Source organism: Pavona decussata, unplaced genomic scaffold, assembly GCF_977016875.1.
Source record: "Pavona decussata unplaced genomic scaffold, jaPavDecu1.1 SCAFFOLD_84, whole genome shotgun sequence".
In the NCBI taxonomy this organism is placed as follows: Eukaryota; Metazoa; Cnidaria; class Anthozoa; order Scleractinia; family Agariciidae; genus Pavona; species Pavona decussata.
Window position 1 is genome coordinate 1,989,598 of NW_028145502.1, and position 18,756 is coordinate 2,008,353.

Consider the following 18,756-nt stretch of genomic DNA (forward strand, 5'->3'; position numbering starts at 1 on the left):
AGACTGGCACATACTTCTTGAAAACCACCAGCATACCTCCATTTTGTGGTAACTCTTTTATTGTTTTGTTTCTTTTACCCGTTGGACGAATGGACAATTTTAATAAATGCAGCTTGACTAGCTCGTAGCTGGCAGTACTGTCGGCGCGCAAATTTAAAGTTTTGGCGGTGGAGCCGCCATAAGCGGGGGTAGGCTGCGACAACGAACGGTGTACGCTGCGAGAAAATACATTTCAAATCGCCTCTTCCCCATTCCCCTAGCGACTTCTCTGTTCGTTCTCGCGGATCTCACCACACAAACGTCGCTTTTCGTCCAACATCCCGCCGTCTTAGTCAGGCTTACTCAGACTGGTGGGATAGTCTACTTTCTGCTTGTTTTATCTGGCCTCCTTGAGTGCTGGGAATGCTGCACTTTTCATCCTGGTTCGCCATACAAACTATTAACTGCTCAAGGAGTTCCGATTAGGGTGGTGCGGAGTTGCGTCTACATGCGACACGTGTCATCGCTGGTTGCCACAATTCGCGCCGCAGAGCGACCTATTACACATTTATTCAGTGGCACAACCCAAGTGCACCTGAGCACGCACTTTATAGGCCAGCTACGAACTCATAGAAGGCCAAACTCTCCGCTGTGATTAAATTTCTCACTTCTTCTACAACGTACTTAAGATAACCTATTCTATTTCTTTTTCAGCAATGACACCCTGAGGACCATAACACGCTGAAAGTCCACAAGAATTGGCGTTGACCAATATTATAGTTTCGTTTTGGGTGACTGTTTTCTTAACTTTATGGGCTAAAACTGTAACGTGGAGTAATAAACTTTGACGTGAGAATATCTAGCGCACAAGTGTGATTTCTTGGTAAACCATAATCTCTGAGGGCCTGTTTATATTCGAGTAAAGTTGTCTCGAGTATAGAAACTTCAGCCACCTTTAACCAAGAAATGGGTTGAAAAAACCAGGTGCATCCTCATTATGAAAGGCTGAAAGCATAGTTTTTAATTTAAAATTAGTGCTATTTATATGCGAAGAAAACGAATTTTCATATGAAAAGCTTTCCACGAAGCCTCACTTAAATAATGAGGTTCAAAGAAACTTGGAAATGGCCTATTCACGTCGCATAAATTGAGCCATTGAAAAGATAAATGTCTTTAATTTAGTTAAATTACCTATCGGCGTTCTTGCTTTGAAAAGTATTGTTTTTCGTTGTTTTTTTTTTTCATAATAAGGAGTTTTAGAATCGGGTCAGTTACCGTCAACGGCAAACGTCAGATTGAATTTCGCGTTTATGTTTCCTCAAAAGAATTATTAAATAGATGAGAAGAGTGCAAAATAATTCTGGCATTTGACGCTAACTAAAACTACACAGATTCATTAAGAAACCGAAAATTGCAGGAGACAAACGTAGAAAATCATGGTCACGTGGACTTCATTTTAACTGTTTGCCGTTTGTCGTAAACATTATCCCATTTTCCAAGATAGCGCCAGATAACTCGCATTTGTTTGTGAAAAAACACACCATTAAAATGTCAAAGGCGACTAAAATGATCCCATCTTCTTTTCTGACCGAACCAATCACACGACGTCTTGAGCTTGGTCTTTATTAAAAATAAACTAACCAACTTTTAACCAATTACCGAAGTGTACTTAGCTTCTTTGTAAAAACAATCAATTTAGTTCCACTGCCTAGTTGCTCTTATTTTTGGGAAAATAAACGTTCTTCGTTTATTTTTCGTTTCCCGTTCTAGACTTAACACATTGCGTTTAATCTTTGAAAACCTGAAAAGACGTTTAAATAAAAAGAAATTACCATAACAGCAGACCAACAACATTATCAAGCTATACACACACAGATGGATTTTAAATGCTATTTGCTTTTGGCCTGTTTAGCTATAGTAGAACAAACAACCTTTTTGTTTCCTTCCTTTTGTTAATTACTCGTATAAAGGCTAAATGAAGAAACATTTTCTAAGATTGAGTTTTATAACGCTTAGATAGGATTGTTGTTGATATTGTAAGGAATTAGACCCAAAAGATGAAGTATTGTATTACTGTAAGCTATTAACGGGTTGGTTGAAACAAAATGAGCATTATGAGTTATCGTTTTATAGTATTAGATTTTAATAACGTTTTAAACAGGATCTGGAACTTCCTGCTTTAAGTAAATCTTTGGAAGAAAGTAGAGCTCACAGACAACTTACTCAATAACTGCAAAACAAAACTACGGTGAATTTCTTTTTCAAGCTCCGCTTAAATTGAATCATTTTAATAAACTGGAAGGAGTAAAGCCGAACAACGGGAAAAAAAAAACGAAACCGGTAAAACTTCCTTCGTTGAAGACAAGAATCATTCGAATACTGAACTAACATTTGCTGATAATCCTGAACAGTATCGATTTACGGCGATTGCTCAGCTGTTCCCTTTCCTCAGAAAATAGACTGATAATATTATTTGAGTAAACGATCGCGAAAGTATACTTCATTTTCAAATTTCGGCTACTTAAGTGTGCCACAGAGACTCTTTGTCGTCTTCGCCGAAACGCAGTTCGTCAAAATGAGAAAGCTTTCACCGGTTATCATCGTATGTTTCATCGCCTGTTTAACAACCGGTGAGTACGACTGCTAACTCATTTTCCTGTGTTATTTTTGTCTGTCTAGTAGTAACACATCTTGTGCCAGCTAACCTAGCTTTACTGTTCTTGATTGAATACTTGAGTCATTTAAAAGGGCATTAAGGGAATTGGTCATAACATTAGTTTGTTCGAAGAGGACCCACCTTGTCTGGAGTAGGAGGGTTATCGAAGACACAACCTATCTCATGAACATCACCGACAAAATTTTATTGGTTTTAACTTTTGAGTTGACACAGAAATGTTCAGCTAGCAAGAGTCAGCATTGCTAGATAAACAAGAAAAATGAGTTTTGAACCATATTGCCATTTTTACTGCTGGTTAGAGGGGAGGCTATGTAATAAAGACACCATCTTTTGAGGTTGACGAAGTGGGATGCAGGCAGAGTCTGTGGTTTGGTGGGTCCTGTTCGAGTATAGTAGTTTTGACCACTTGCGTAACTTCAGTGTATTTTATTGAGACCTATATGTGGGAAGCCTAAAATACAGCTAATAAGCAGTACTTTCTTGTCGCATTGTTTGTTGAAAGATTTCATCCTAATGGTAAGTCCTAGAGTGTGTGCATGATGATTCATCCATTATGCTATTCTAGGTGGTTCTAACGTTAACTTTGCTCCGTTGATGAAGTTCATGCAGTGTGTTGCTGTTTATTGTGTTGTTCAAGGTAGTTATCTTAATTTTTATCATGGACTAAATCCTAAAGTTTAAGCATTGAAATGAAATAAGCTGCTGTGGAGTACTATCGTGTTGCTTAACTTAGTGATTATGCTGTAAAGGGTGATATATTTTTTATTTTTAAAAACTTCAATACAGCAACTGCAAGAACGTTACTATTAAATTAAAGTCAGCGAGCAGTAAGTATTGGCTTGAAATTTCAATAAACTTTGCAAAGAGTGGTATTTTGTAACTTTGTACAGTTTTGAGCTCATAACGTACACGAGAAATGTAACTTCAACAACAAATATAAATCTTAACTAAACTACTTTCTTTTGGACACAGCCATTCATTTCTATCCTAGGCTACTGAAACTTCAACTACAGCGTTAACTTGGACAAATCTAAAACAAAATTACATTGTTGTCTAAGATTTTTCAGGGAAAGGAATTGTGATGTCTGTTGGTTTTTCAATCTGAAGGAATATAAAGCATTTTCTAGAAGTTTATACGAGCAAGAAAGACATACTACTCAGCTTGGGTTGAAACACAAACCGAAGGCGAGTGTTTCTATTCCACTGCGGTCTTCCGAGAATTTCTATTTACCCTGAGAGTAGTTTCTTAAAATGTTATTTTACAAATTGTTATTCTAGTATACGTTACAGGAAGAACGCAACTGCTTAGGGTTGAGCTGACCAGAAATTCCCTTGTCCAACAGTAACAGAACGGCGCGGGTCCATGATTGGCCTTCTTGGCGATCAGAGGGCGTGTAAGCAATCTCGACACGCTTCCCATGCATTGATCATCGTATCCGAAGAATCTGCTATAAAACTTTAGTATTAATAGTACGTGTAATTGCGTTTAACGTAGAAAGAACGCACTCCTAATACATATTAGAGTCGAGATTGTATAAACGAATGAATGGATCTTTGGACGCGTGTCTGTCATCCCCCCCATGCGTAGTTCTTGTAGGGGCGGATGACATCATCACCAACTTGGCAAAGGAGAGAGAGCCCGGGATCGAGATCTTCGAACTCATTCCCTAATCTTTGATTTTCACTAGTCGTAATTCTAATCATAAAAAGTAATAGGCCCTTGGTTCTCCTTGATAACTGTACTCTTGTTTTGTTCAGCAAGGGCCAAAGTATGCTATGGAAAGTACGGATGTTTCAGTAATGACCCACCATTCAACCGGATTGTTCTTCTTCCGTTGCCGCCACTGGTGATCTCGCCTAAGTTTGATCTCTACACCAGGTCGAACAAAAATGCACCACAAACAATCAATGATCATGACATCACCAAGATTCAGCAGTCGCATTACAGTGGAAGCAAGAGGACTGTGTTTATTGTACATGGATATATTGGTAATAGAATATTTTGAATATTTACTGCAACCGATGTTATTGAACTGTCGAGGGGGTTTTGTAGGAAAACAGTGGTCTCATTCTTTTTGGAGTGAGTTGAAGGAGTGTATCATAAGATTAAGCTTGCGAAACTCCATTTTGGCATCTACTTTTAGGTCTGTTCATCTTGTCCAAATAGACAACACTCTAGTAAGTATTAGCAGCTAAATTAGCATCATTTTTATCTAGGTTACATATTATTTCGCTTATGCTAAAAGCTTGCCATGTTGCTAACTTGAATGCAGACAAAAGAACATTAAAATTTCACCCATTTTTGTATAATTTTGTATTGAGCAACGATTTAAAAAAGAAAATGTCTAAGTGACGAGTACAAGAGTCCACGGAAGGGACGATTTGGGGAAACAAAAGAACAAAATATATTCTACGTGCAGTTACTTGCAGAGAGAATAGATGTAAGATTTTTCTTACTTTTGTTTTTGTCTCAACATTTTCACAGAGTTCAGACCAAAGTGGATGACACAGATTAAAGACGGCTTGCTGAACAAACTTGACTGTAATGTTATTTTGGTACACTGGTCCAAAGGAAGTATCCCACCCTACGTACAGGCTACGGGGAACACTCGCCTGGTTGGGGCTATGATAGCAGAGCTGATTAAGTTCCTCCTCTCTCAGACCCAAGGGTCTGTGGACCTTTTTCACGTGGTGGGTTTCAGCCTTGGAGCTCAAGTTGCTGGTTACACTGGCAGACGTTTGAAGCAGGCCGGATCATCTTTAGGCCGGATAACAGGTAACTCTTGTGAACCAATGACTTGCAACTCGTTTTGCTCTTTAATTTTATAAGGTAAGATATAACTTATCTCAGAGCGTCCATCCGTAGGCCGTCAATCAGGAAATGGAGGGGATAACGAATCAAGTGACGGTTTTTTCCTTACTTATCTACCTTCTTGAGTGAGTGACACAGGCATACTCGGAAAAAGGAAACCCGAGTGGTCCTATCAGGAGTCGATTACTAGTTTGGATGCTCTACCACCGAACCACAGGAGACTCACCGGAGCTAACGTCATTAAACTAGATTCATGGAACAAACATCCTGTACACTGCTGGGATTTGAATGTCAATGTGTGGCATATGCGCAATGTAATAAAGGTGATGGTATATTTTAAGCCTGGTGAATGAAAGAGAATTATGTATTTTCCATCACATTTACTCAATCTTCTTATTCACTAAATGAACAGGTCTGGATCCTGCAGGACCTCTGTTTGCCTCAACACACCCTGACGTGAGACTGGACCCCAGTGATGCACGTTTTGTTGACGTCATTCACACAGATGCCAAGCGATGGGGAATTGTGCAGTCCTGTGGGCACATTGACTTCTATCCCAACGGAGGGGTCAACCAAATCGGATGCCTAGATGTTACAACTGGTAACAAATTGTCACGAGAGTTTGGTGTCATTTCAATAAAGGTTTTGTTTTTCTATCAAGAGAAACATGAAATTATCAGTCCAGTTCAGTTAGCAAATTACCACCCCCACCCCGACAGTGTTCGATAAGTGTCTTTGGCCACATATGGTCTGGGTCCGATTGGATTGCCACTGGAAAAATGTTAGCCTAATCTTTTCAAGTTTTCGAATTTTCGTTTCCAAATGAGCTAAAGAGCGTTTAGATGGGTTATAAATTCACTATTCCTTTTAAAACTTCAGTTAAGTTCTTTCTTTCGGTGTTCTAGAATTGTTTTGTAACTTAGTTGAGGTATTGTTGCACCATTTTTACTTAAAATGACGGTGGTATGACGTTGTCGTAGGATTCACCGCGTTTTTCAAAATTTTGTGTTTCGGCGTAATTGAGTCTGTTGCAAGCTTTGCGATTTACCACGAGAAGAAATTGGTCTTTTCATTGAAGGCGAAGGATTTGCGCTTTGCAGATTTATGAACAGTGTGATATTTTGTAAATTTTATCAATATTCGTATCACTGATTTATACACACACTACGCGCCCCAATTTGTCAATAAAGTTATAATTTGTTTTCCACGTCAATTTACCTTAGACCTATATTAAATGTCTTTGTTGTGCTTTTATAACAAATCACTTAATGATTGGCCCCTTGGAGAATCAATTAATTTTTTCGCCTCGACATTCAATTCTCAGGAAACAAAATCAGTTGTTTCCCTAGGAACCAGTTATAACCTTCAAATATGTACTTCACCTTTAAGCAAATACTTGTTACTGAGTATTAATACATGGACATGCAATATTAATTTTCAGGGCTTGGACCTCTGAATCCCCTTTTGTGCGATCACTTTCGGGCCCCGGATTATTTCATTGATTCACTGACAGCCAAGTGTGCGCATGTCATGAAAGGATTACCCTGCAGTGACGCTGATACGTTTGATCATGGGCGCTGTCTTACGTGCAAAGGAACTGTTTGTCCAGTCATGGGATATGAAGCTGTAAAGAATGACGATGGCCAGATACAGGGAAGTTACTACCTGTATACTACAAGACGCGTGCCATTCTGCGGTAATAGAACACTCTAATATAGATAGCAATATGTATAGATGCGTGGTGGCGGCAATCTTTCCCTCTGATAATCGATAGTTCCATCTTGGACCTTGAGACTGTTGGTGGGACCGGCATTTGCGAAATATGAGTGACCTGTCTCATTATTTTCCGAATCTGCAGCCAAAAGAAGTTCGCGAAATCCAACTTTATAAACCTGCCAACACGGCAAGTAAGGGGATGGAAGGAATAATAGTATTTTTACTGTCTTCATGCTCCTTCAATAGTTTTATTCTAGAAATATGGGCCGTCCTGCATCACTGCAAAAAGATGGATGAAGTAGTGTTTTATATGGCACTAATTGCTACAGTTAGTGATTAACATGGCAAACAGATAAGGCAAACATGAAATACTCTGGTCTCTGCCTCATGTGTCACATAGGCACGGAGAGGATACGCATGTTGGTATACGTAATTACTACTGACAATAGTCTGTGGAACGCTCTGAGGAAGGAGTACATTCAGAAATCAACACTTGAGGCGCGAAATTATCGTAGTTGTAGTAACTGACTCCAATGATTTTTTTTTTTAGTCCCTTATTACACAGTGATCTCCTTTGAGACCAGCCATTCCTGGCTGGTGGGGTTGTTGAAAGCGCATATTGTTGTCAAGTTGTACGGCGAGACAGGGGAATCACAGGCTATTGAGCTTAAAAGGTATTTGTGCTTTATTCTTAACAACCTCATAGAAATGCTCCTTTATTGTTATACGTTAAGGAAACTGGCATCTGGCACCTTACCCAGCTCCTATCTAGCTAGCTGAGGAGGCTCTTACTTCAAGAAGACATTGTTTGCGGGGTGTCTAACCGCCAGATTTGCATGGGGTTGTTCCTTGGGCTTCTCCCTTCTGATAAATCCGGTAAGGTTAGACCTACTAGCAACTGATAACATTCCTTCCCGCTGGAATAAGTCTCAAATTCTTTGAGATAAAAGATATCTTTTTAAGTAAAGGGAAGCTTTTTACTCCTCAGATTATCAATACGTTATACGAAGTAGCGTGAAGATTCTGGATAAGTACTCCAAATCATTCCGCTGACACTAGTGCAAGATTGTCATTGGACCGTTATAGCCACGTAAACCTTTAGAGTAGCAATGTTTCAATTAATGGCAGTCCTGACATGACATTTTCAGGCTGATAACCTCACGTGGGGCAATGACTTTAGTACTCTACCGACCATAAATCGTAATTTCCATCACATTTCACGGTATAACGCAACTCACACTAGAATATACAAATTCCTGGCCTTTATTATATACCCGAGATCGGCTAGGAGTAGATCCTGGAAAATTAACTTTACTTAATTTTCCAGGATCTGTTCTCAGCTGGTCTTGTAGCGTCCTTACTTCAGTAAATAGCAGCAGAGGCCATGGTTCAAAGGTCATGGGTTCAAAGATTCAAAGGTTGTTCGGGATAATTCTTGTCACATTTCACGGATATTAGTGAGCTCACAAACTTTGAAAATAAATTCGCTTTCTTTCTAGGCGCAGCTTAAAATCAGGCAGCACGGAAACGTTTCTAGTGCCAAGTTTGTCAAATATTGGGAGACCGCTTAAGATCCAGGTGCGGCAGATCTTTCATTCCTGGGTCTTGATATGGAAACTTAACAAAGTATCCGTGAAACCTGGATGGATGACCACACAATCTGGAAAGAATGGAGCACAAATGTAAGTGAAAGAGACCCATACAATCTCGACTCCAATCTGTATTAGGAGCGCGTTCTTTCTACGTCGAACCCAAAGATTTATTAGTTATTCGTTTTATTATAGCGTGTACTATAAATCAAAATAATTTCTTTTATTTTCTCTTCACAGATTTACTGCTTGCTTCAAAACTTACGTGGGAAATAAAGGTGTTATTAAAAATCTACAGCATGGAGACACATCCTGCTAGACAGTGTTGTCCGCGACAATGTTTTCTTAATCCTTGTTGATTGTTGTATGTGTATGTTGGGGCCTAATAAACAGACAAAAAGGGACCATGCCTAGATGTTTTCTTAGGTAGTCATTTCTGCGTACTTTCGTGGCTAATTTAATTCAGGTACTGACGGAACGTCTCGGTTTTGGAGACATGAATGAGAATGACTGAGAACGAGTCCGTCACATAGCGGTCTGTGGCATTTCTCTTCATCATGGTAGCGCAGAAACTAGCACCGACTTGTACTTCTAGCAATGATTGCGGTGACAAAAAATTTGCTAGACATCTTTATTTTAGTCTATGTAAACAAAACAATAACAACAACAAAACAAACAAACAAAAAATAATGCCAACCCGACATTTCTTTTTATTATTTGACACTTGCCATTCTGTCCAAATATGGTCATGGTGCGCTCATTATTCGTCTTCTGTATTCGTGACCAGCCACACATTTTATACCCCAGTGAGTAGTATAGTAACAAAAGAGGACTATTTATTTTAGGTTTCCATTGGTTTAAGTGTGGTTTTTGTTTTTTCATAGTGTAGCTGAGTAAAAGCAGCTGACATAGGGCCCATAAAGACATCTCCCTTTTGATGATTACAAGACAAACCCTCCCAAGTTCAACAACTTAAAGTTGTACAGCTTAAATTTAAAACAAGCTTCAGCTTGATTATTTTCCACATCGATCCTGCTAGCGTGCTGGTAGCACGTCGTTAATCGAAGAGGCAGCAGATGTCATCAAAAAGATGTCATCATGCGCCATAGTTTATGAGAAGAGATAAATAATCTGAAGTATACAAGAACGAATTTAAGAGTAGAAAAGGAAAGAAAAATAGAAAAAGAAAAGAAAAGAAAAAGGACGGAAAAGAGAAGGAAAAGGAATTCAAAACGGTTTTACACGAGATTTTATTTTCGTCACGTTTACTTTAGAGTTTAGAATGATTTGACAAGAGTTGGCATTGAAATTAAAGCAATCAATCATGCGACCAGGATAAATAGTTTTATAGGTGATATCATTTGCAGATACATATAATCAGCGACAAACTGTTATTGTTGCTTTGACAACGGTACCTGCAGCAAAATTCGAACCTCTTGGCAGAAACCACGAGAATGCACTTTTTCGACAAGGGTTGCTTCACCTATAGAGTAGCAAGAAAAACAAAACGGTGCCTTGTTAAGTTCTGGTTCAAGGACAATTCAAAAGTCAATACAGCAGAACAGAAACTGTGACGGTTCAAGTTTAAATAAAACCTACTATATCAAAACTAGGAAAATGTATTGTCCTTTATATTTTAGCCATACATGCTGAGCGAACAATAGGTGTGTTAAAGCAACATTTTTGGAACATCTCATGCTTCAGTGAAGAGACATTAGAAACGTTGATCTCATTGCTTTTCTTGCCATGACGTAAAATTAATTAAAGTCTGCTTAATTGAAGACCAGTCAGGAATCCAATTATCTTTAAAACGGTTGCCGATGGCCTTAACATTACAGTTAAAATTACAAAACGAATTAAGAACTTTCTTAGTATCATGCACGTTAACGTTTGTTAAGCTTTAAAAACTCATTCAAACCTCTGACGTGAGATGATCAATCATTTTTTGTCAAAATTGAGCTTCGTGTTAAGCCCGTGTTACGCGCGACTGGTTCCAGGGAAACTGTTCAGTTGATTTATTACTAGTGAATAATTTCTCCTTTATTTGAATAAACGTCCTTCGTGATTAATTCCCATCACACAAAGTGGGTATATCACGCTATCTTTAGCCTTGTGGATATTTTTAGATCATCTGCGCACAGAATAATTTTCAACTTTGGAGTCCGTGGATGAAATCGTAAAGTGTACCTGAATATTCAAATAAAAGCTACTTGGCAGTACCTTCTTGCGTCTATAATGTTTTGTATGCGTGTTCTGACTTTTGAGTCTGTATTTGAAACACTTAGGTGTGACCATTTAAATGAAAGCTCAATGCAATGCAATGCAATGACAACCTTTATTTAACCTATTCAACAAAACTTCTCGAAACAAAATTTGATAATTTTGTCTACTTTCGAAGTTTTTGTCTACTTAAGACGTTTACGTCATAAACAAACAAATTCAAGATCCAGAGGCCTAATAACTATGATAACAAAGTAATCCACTGAACCAAGACAAGGTGAGTCATCAGACCACGGGAGAGCCGAGGGAGCATTTGGCAACGCTTTTGTTTACAACTGTCGATCTCAGTTACCGACGTCGCCTTGTACCTTTCTTCTTGTTGGTAGAATGGATATTGAGCCGCGGCCTCGTATCCTAAGTTTTCAATCTGGCGAATCATCTTTCGATGAAGACGCCCCAAAATCGCCTAACCGACGAACGTCTAACAGCAGCGAAGCTTCAGGGAAGCCACCAAGCCGAAGAGGTTCTAGAGCCGTGGGTCCCTATGTCTCTCCATACCGACTTTGGCGCAGGCTTTCTGATTCCATCCGCGAGAAGTCGCTCACTTGCCAAGACGGCGAGAAAAAACAAACTGTAGAGAACACATATCGTACCGAGCCTAAGCGAAAGTTTCCCGAGGGAGAAGTTAGAGAGATTATAAAGAACAGTTTAGAAGGGATGCTGTCAGACCAAACGTACTCCGCGACAGAGTGTGGCTTCTTGACCAAAATGCTGAGCTCCAGAATCATTGAACAAGTGAAGAGTCTTAATATTGAACGTTATAAACTTGTTTGTTTGGTTAACGTAGGCTCCAAGCACGACCAAGGGCTTATGGCTACCAGTAGATGTCTTTGGAACGCTGAATATGACACGCATGTTTCGGCAACCGTGGAAAACGGAACGCTATTTGCTGTGGCCACAGTTTTTGGAGTTTATTTTGAGTAACTAGACTGTTTAAACTGTTCAGCACTTTCAGAGTCTGAAGTACCCTGGATTTTAGCTAAAACACCTATTGAACTGACTGTAGAATGGAAAAGCAAATGCCACGTCTATAAAAGACTGCTTGATAAGTTTCATTTGGAATGGTCACGCTTTGAATTATATTCCATGCACTGATTTGTTTGAAATACATCACAACATCAAGTTAACACAAGCCGTAAATTCTGGTAAAAGTCTGGGATGCGTTTCTCAAAATTACCGGATATGTTTCGTTGTCATGCATAATGTTAACTACCCGAGTAATTCCATTTTTAATAACTTAAGAAACCAAACCGGTTGAAAACTTTACAAGTTAACAAACACATTAGGCTAGTTTGCACTTAACACTACATGCATATCGCCAGAGAATGGATTTGGAAACCACGTCGAGCCGTCGAGTTGTTTTGAGAAACGAGGGCTGGACGTTAAACTGATGACTTTTAACCAGTGAGTTAGAAACTACTTAAGCTTATGCACGTAATTGAATGAAAGAAACGGCAAGTGGAGTAATATTGAACATTCACTGAGGTAGATGCTTATGTCACGACTTGAGGCCATGCAACAATATTTCTCAATGTCAATGTCTCAATGTCTTGGAGACAATACCGGAAATTATTATCCAGCTCTACCGGAGTAATAACGCACAAAACTAGCACAAACTGTACATATGCCACCGGCATGATTAGTTATTTGCACAGTAAAAAAATCGGTTTGGTGGTTAACTTTTAGAGTAAAAAAACGGGTTGTTCGCTAACACGGGTGATCATCCTGGTCTATTCAGTTTTCTTATAGTTTTCTTTGTTACTTATCATAAATGGTTCAGCTGAATAAAAGTTTTCATCGGATGTTTTGGTGTGTAGCCTCGATATAGATCTTTTAATTACTCGGCATTGACGCACTTTGACTCTCCCAGCAGGAGTGCTAGTCAAAATTTATAAACCACTCTGCCATATTGTCCTTTTTCTCTGTGCTTGAAACCCCTAATGAAGCACTTTCCTCTCGTTCTTGACATTAATCCCTTGGTAAAGGATAAAGGATAAAGTTCAACCAGGACCTCATGAAATAATGAAATTTTCACCGAAGACAGATCAATGCAGTTTTGTACGGTTGTTTCGTAAAGAGAAACTTGAGAAAATTAATGACCAGGTTGAACGGAATTCGAACCGGTGACCCCTGTGATATTGATGCATTTGAATCAAATGGAAGAACACTGTTCACTGTTGCTTCCATTGTCGCCTAAATGTTGCGTCAATTCTGCCTCCAAAACATTTTGACTGATTGATTGATCGCCGATTGATTAATTGACTGATTGACTGACTGACTGACTGACTGACTGACTGACTGAATAACTAACTAAATGACAGACTGTTGACTGACCGACTGAGATATGACATACCATTTTGTTGATATAGGAATTAATTCCAATTCTTTCCCTGCTGCACCGAACCGTCTAGCATCGCCATCGACTGATGACGTCACAAGTGGTACAACTTGCATACCCAGCGAGTCCCGATACATCTCTGACTCGGCACGGGGGTACGGCTACACGTAGGCTACACTTTAAGGGTAGCAAAATAAGGCTTTTTACCTGTGTTGTAAATTTGTTTTGTCGTTCTCATTAAAAAAACAACGTGAAATGAGAAAATTCAACGCTTTATGACTAATTGCGTTCGACGAAGAAAGAAAGCACTCCTAACACAAATTGCAGTCGAGATTGGGACAACGTTGATTGAATGAACGGATTTGGGACGCATATTTGTCATCCCCTGCAGATTTTGCAAATGTCATTTGCAGGGGCGGATGACATCATCACCAACTTGGCAAAGGAGAGAGAGCCTGGTGACATGGAACGCTCTTCATAATCTTTGGTTATTACTAGTTTTTACTTTCTTTCCCCAGTTCACTTGAACACCGTTCCTACTATTTTAGTCAACTCAGTTCCTTTAATCCGGATAGTTCGGTTACATGTACATTGCACAAGCTGAATAGCCCAATTTCGATATATTAAAATTCAGCCAGAAACAATAACATCACTTCGAGGCTCTGGGGAATAAATTGTTGAGTTTTTTATGGGTTATTCCCCGGAGCCTCGCAGTGATGTTTATATAGTTTATTGCTGAAGGTCTTTGATGTAGAGACCGAGAGACTTTCATTTAATAAATCATGCTTACTGACGTAAACTGGAGCGATTCCAATTATTTACAATGGGACTTAATACCACCCACAGGTTGTTTTAAAAATCGCTGTCAAAATTACAAAATTAAAGGAACTCCTTGTTATTAATCATACGTGATTTATCACTTAGTAAATGACGTGTATGTGATATGCACGACTGAAGCAATGGATATTGATGTTCGGTTTATTTGTTGTTCTGTATTATGATCGCTTTTATTTCAAAACGTCCTTTCAGATGAATCGCATCAGTGGGTATAGATATGTCACGCGATTGTTGTAAGAAACGACTTAAGGATGGTGCCTACTACTGATACAAGTATTTTTGCGCAGTTTATGATTCTGCGAGGACGGCAGACCTTAGTATGGGCTACTGAAATCCAGAAAGAAAATTGGCGGGTAGCGGGGTATTTTTTAGAGATAATTAAACAACAGTTATTCTAAAAAGCAGTAAAATACAAAGCAATGTATGGCTTTTTTGTCCAAATTGAAGCTTTGTTATCTCTGAAAAATGCATGATTACCCCCAATTTTCCTTTTGGATACCAAGAACACTTGCTTAGTTCTGCTTTCTCCGGATAGTTTTAAACCACGCAAAAACATCCCGGTATTAGTAGGCACCACCCATAGGAAACCCGAGTATCTAGAGATGCGCAGAACGTATGCGCAGTATCAAAAGTAGGCACCGTCTTTAATTATAAGCTCAAGTGTAACCAATCGGAACACGAAAGGTCAAGGAGAGCGCAGTTTACGATTGTGTTCTTGCATGGCATTTCAATTTGTCTAGTCTCCAATGTTGACCGCGTTTTGGAGTGTTCTAAAAGGTTCAAGCTCCTGTAAACAGAAAACAAAAGAATCTAATTTCTATTAAATATAAGCTTACTAATTGCCATCGACATCGATAATAAAATTATCCTCTCAACCGAGACAAAATGAGCCCACGAAACAACGAAAGCAAGGGAGCTTTTGACAGCGCTATTGTGAAACACTCCAGTCGGAGGGTGTGATCTCTGTCAGCAGTGTTGTTGGCTTTGCTTTCTGAGTTGCTTCGCGTAGGTGGAATGGATTTTGAACCGCGACCTCGCGTCCTGAGTTTCAGTCAATTGGTCGAACCAGTCGATGAAGACAACCCAAAATCTCCTAATAGGCGGACGTCTACGAGCAGCGAAGCTTCAGGGAAGCCACCAAGCCGAAGAGGCTCTCAGAAACCAGGAGAATCCTATGTTTCTCCATACCGACTGTGGCGCAGGCTTTCCGATACCATCCAAGAGAAGTCGCTCACTTGTCGCGATTACGATCGAAAGCAACCTATACAAAACACGTATCGCACAGAGCCTAAGCGAAAGTTTCCCGAGGGAGAGGTTAGAGAAATCATTAAGAACAGTTTGGAAGGGATGCTGTCAGAGCAAACGTACTCCGCGAAAGAGTGTGGTTTCTTGACCAAGCTGCTGAGCTCCCGAATCATTGAACAAGTGAAGAGTCTTAATATCGAACGTTATAAACTTGTTTGTTTGGTTAACGTAGGCTCCAAGCACAACCAAGGGCTTATGGTTGCCAGTAGATGTCTTTGGAACGCGGAATATGATACGCACGTAACGGCAATCGCGGAAAACGGAACGCTATTTGCTGTGGCCACAGTTTATGCTGTTTATTTTGAGTAAAAGTTACTAGACTGTTTTAAACTGTTCAGCACTTTCAAAGTGAAGAATCCTCGCGTTTAAAGCAAATTAAATTCAGCTGTTGAACTGCACCACTGAGCAAGGCTGCTCAACATATTAATTATTAACTTTTATTTGAATCGTCACATATTTGCACCATAATATACCATGAGTCTGCACGTTAAACGATTGAAACCAGTGATTTAGAAATATCGAAACATTACACGGATCATTCAAATTATATTAGTTGTTTATCTCATGAAGTCGAGCAACAATATAAATATTGCTCAATAATTTGACCAGATGACAATAAACGAAATATATACTTCGTACGTTTTGTTTAGCATATTTCTGTCCAAAAAATGCATTTTGAGGCCTGTTTTCTCGTCAACGATAGAGTTCAATTCAACAGGTAGCCACGGATTACAATATTAATGAAACAACAGAAACTGTTTCTTTCTAGGTTGCACATTCTCGCGTGACAACAGTAAGTGGTGTTTATTATTGTCATCGGTTGCTACGCTACCAACTAGTCTACTGAACCAGTCACAGTTAAACACATTCTGTTCTACAGAAAGGTAAAATTCAGTGGCCACTTTCAGACAAGACAGGCGTGCACAATGTAACTTCATTTTAAAGATATAAAAATCATTCTTTACGCGACTCGAAATTGTCAATTTGGGACTTCGCACTGAATTTCACAATCGGGTGCTCTCAAGGCCAATTCAGCACGAGTTATCCCTTGGTCATATTTATTTAAGTGTGAGTTTCGAAATCAGTCAGAAGAACGTTAATTTATCTGAAGGGTCATAACCTTACTAGGCTGTTTACAAACCACTATTTTCGTCAAACAGGCACCATACTGCTCTGTTATGCTGAGCGCAACCTGGGGAGAGTGTCAACCTACTTACTGGGGGGGGGGGGGGGGGGGATAGCTAGTCCAAACCCAGATGGATCTAAAAAAGACAAATGACAAGATAGCCGCTGCGGATCGAGGCGTACGATATCGACGATCATACGAGAAAACGGGGAACTACATGTATAAACAGTGTACAATGGAGAATTTCATCAACGAAATCACATTAGATACTGAGGGCTAGTTTTGAACACTGAATGAAAAAGCAGCGACAATATAACGTTCCTGATCAGCAGTAGTTGAGTGGTGTACACACCTTTGACTATCTTTCCTTCGTTTTACATACATGTCAGCTGGCATTGCCACATGATTTCTACGAGGAGGAATCAGCCGTCAATAAAATTCTCAATGCATTGGTCATCGGAAAGAAAGCGTGCTTAAACTTAACGAATGTCAGGTTGTCGCGTGGCTACAGCCACGCAGTCGTGCGTCCAACTTCAGTTTCACGTCGAATAAAATTATTGCACTTCATACAAATGAGAATCAATCTACTCATCGTTCGACTGTTGGCCTCTGTATTCAAAGTCTCAAAGAAAAGTGTACATCACTTGTTTAGTGTATGTGTTGTTATCCCGCTGATTTACTGTAATTTTTGCCAGTTTTTTCTGGTCTTGAATTACTTTCCACCTATAAACTGGGTTGTATTTTTGTGGTCCTTTTTCTCTCCACACTGTTAATATTTTATTTTTAGAACCTTTGATTTTGGCTTGCCAAAGCAAAACGCATTATTATTTTGTCAAATACCATGATTTATAACGAGTTTTGGAAACATTTCATGTCTTCTTTTCCATGAATGACGGTACAATTTTATTTCATTAAAAAGACAAAATAAAAGAGGGATTTCCTAAAACTGTTTTACTGGCTTTGAAAATAAAGGGCGCAATACTTTCCATTTCTCGTTATGAGTGTCTATTTAAATGTCCTGTTGTTTTGCTTTGCTATAAAGATCCCTAATTGACAGGCATTTTAATAATTAATCTTAATATCTAAGGATTAATCTGCATCGCATCACGTACTACTATAGAAGACAAACATCTAAAAAGATAAATAACAGATTTTATACACTTGAAACCGACAAAAGGTTTTTACGAATCTGATTTTTAAAACACTCAGTTTGCAGATGCTTCACAGTAAATTTTCGCACAGTAATTTACTAAAGCATCTCAGTTATTGTCTGTCCAATTCAATCTTTAATACAACAAGAAGGTCCATCGCATTATCATCCACTTGACAATAAAATGTTTCCATTTTTTAAATTTCTTTTCTTAACTTTCTTCCTTTCCTTAATTTAATGTAAAACACAAAATAAGGGAAAACACTTTTATGAAACAATGAATTGGAAATATCATTGCTTCTTTTCATTAATTACTGAGTAGGTTATTGAAAAGGTTTGGCTACCGTTTTTGCGTAAAGAAAACCCGAATAATAAATCAACTAACCCAATTTTGTTTCAAAAACTCAAAAGCTAGAAAACCTTTGTACACCACGAAAACAAAAAGGGAGAAAATCCCAGAAGGTGCTGCTCAGTAGCTTTCATTCAAATGGCCGCACTTTAGGGTTTCGTTTACAGACTTAAATGTTGGAATCACCTTTTACAGCATAATAAACAGCAGCACAGGAAAGTACTGCTCAGTTGCTTTCATTTGAATGGTCGCAGTTTCGGATTTCATTCACAGACTCAGAAGTTAAAACCACCTTGTACACCATACTAAACAGCAGCACAGGAAAGTACTGCTCAGTAGCTTTCATTTGAATGGTCGCACTTTAAGATTTCATCTACGGACTAAAAAACTTAGAGCCAACTTACATGTTATTGAATGTTAATTTGTCTGTACAAGAAAATGGGTAAAATGATACTATATATGCAGGTTTTTCAACTTCTATTTCCTGTTGGGTGTTTTTAAGCATCTCAAGGTTTTCGAAAATTAAATATAGGCATAACTTCAAACCTCTTTAGATTTACTTAAAAGAAACTAGAGTATCCACTTCCTGTCGCTAATG

General features: G+C 38.9%; 3 protein-coding genes across 3 annotated transcripts; all 3 read left to right on the forward strand.

Annotated features, from left to right (window-relative positions):
• Positions 1–3: 3 nt before the first annotated feature.
• Positions 4–9,177, forward strand: LOC146475379 (pancreatic triacylglycerol lipase-like). Its single transcript, XM_085115790.1, has 9 exons — positions 4–48; positions 694–2,609; positions 4,415–4,645; positions 5,142–5,432; positions 5,881–6,069; positions 6,910–7,164; positions 7,735–7,858; positions 8,684–8,866; positions 9,014–9,177. The coding sequence occupies exons 2-9, from the start codon at positions 2,555–2,557 to the stop codon at positions 9,090–9,092; spliced, it is 1,407 nt and encodes a 468-aa protein (XP_084971916.1). The 5' UTR covers positions 4–48; positions 694–2,554; the 3' UTR covers positions 9,093–9,177.
• A 2,113-nt stretch (positions 9,178–11,290) lies between these two features.
• LOC146475380 (dynein light chain Tctex-type 5-B-like) lies at positions 11,291–12,855 on the forward strand. Its single transcript, XM_085115551.1, has one exon. It carries the CDS (start codon positions 11,381–11,383, stop codon positions 11,975–11,977), a length of 597 nt encoding a protein of 198 aa, XP_084971677.1. The 5' UTR covers positions 11,291–11,380; the 3' UTR covers positions 11,978–12,855.
• Positions 12,856–15,136: 2,281 nt separating this feature from the next.
• LOC146475381 (dynein light chain Tctex-type 5-like) lies at positions 15,137–15,842 on the forward strand. Its single transcript, XM_085115552.1, has one exon. The coding sequence runs from the start codon at positions 15,243–15,245 to the stop codon at positions 15,840–15,842; it is 600 nt and encodes a 199-aa protein (XP_084971678.1). The 5' UTR covers positions 15,137–15,242.
• The last annotated feature ends 2,914 nt before the right edge of the window (positions 15,843–18,756 follow it).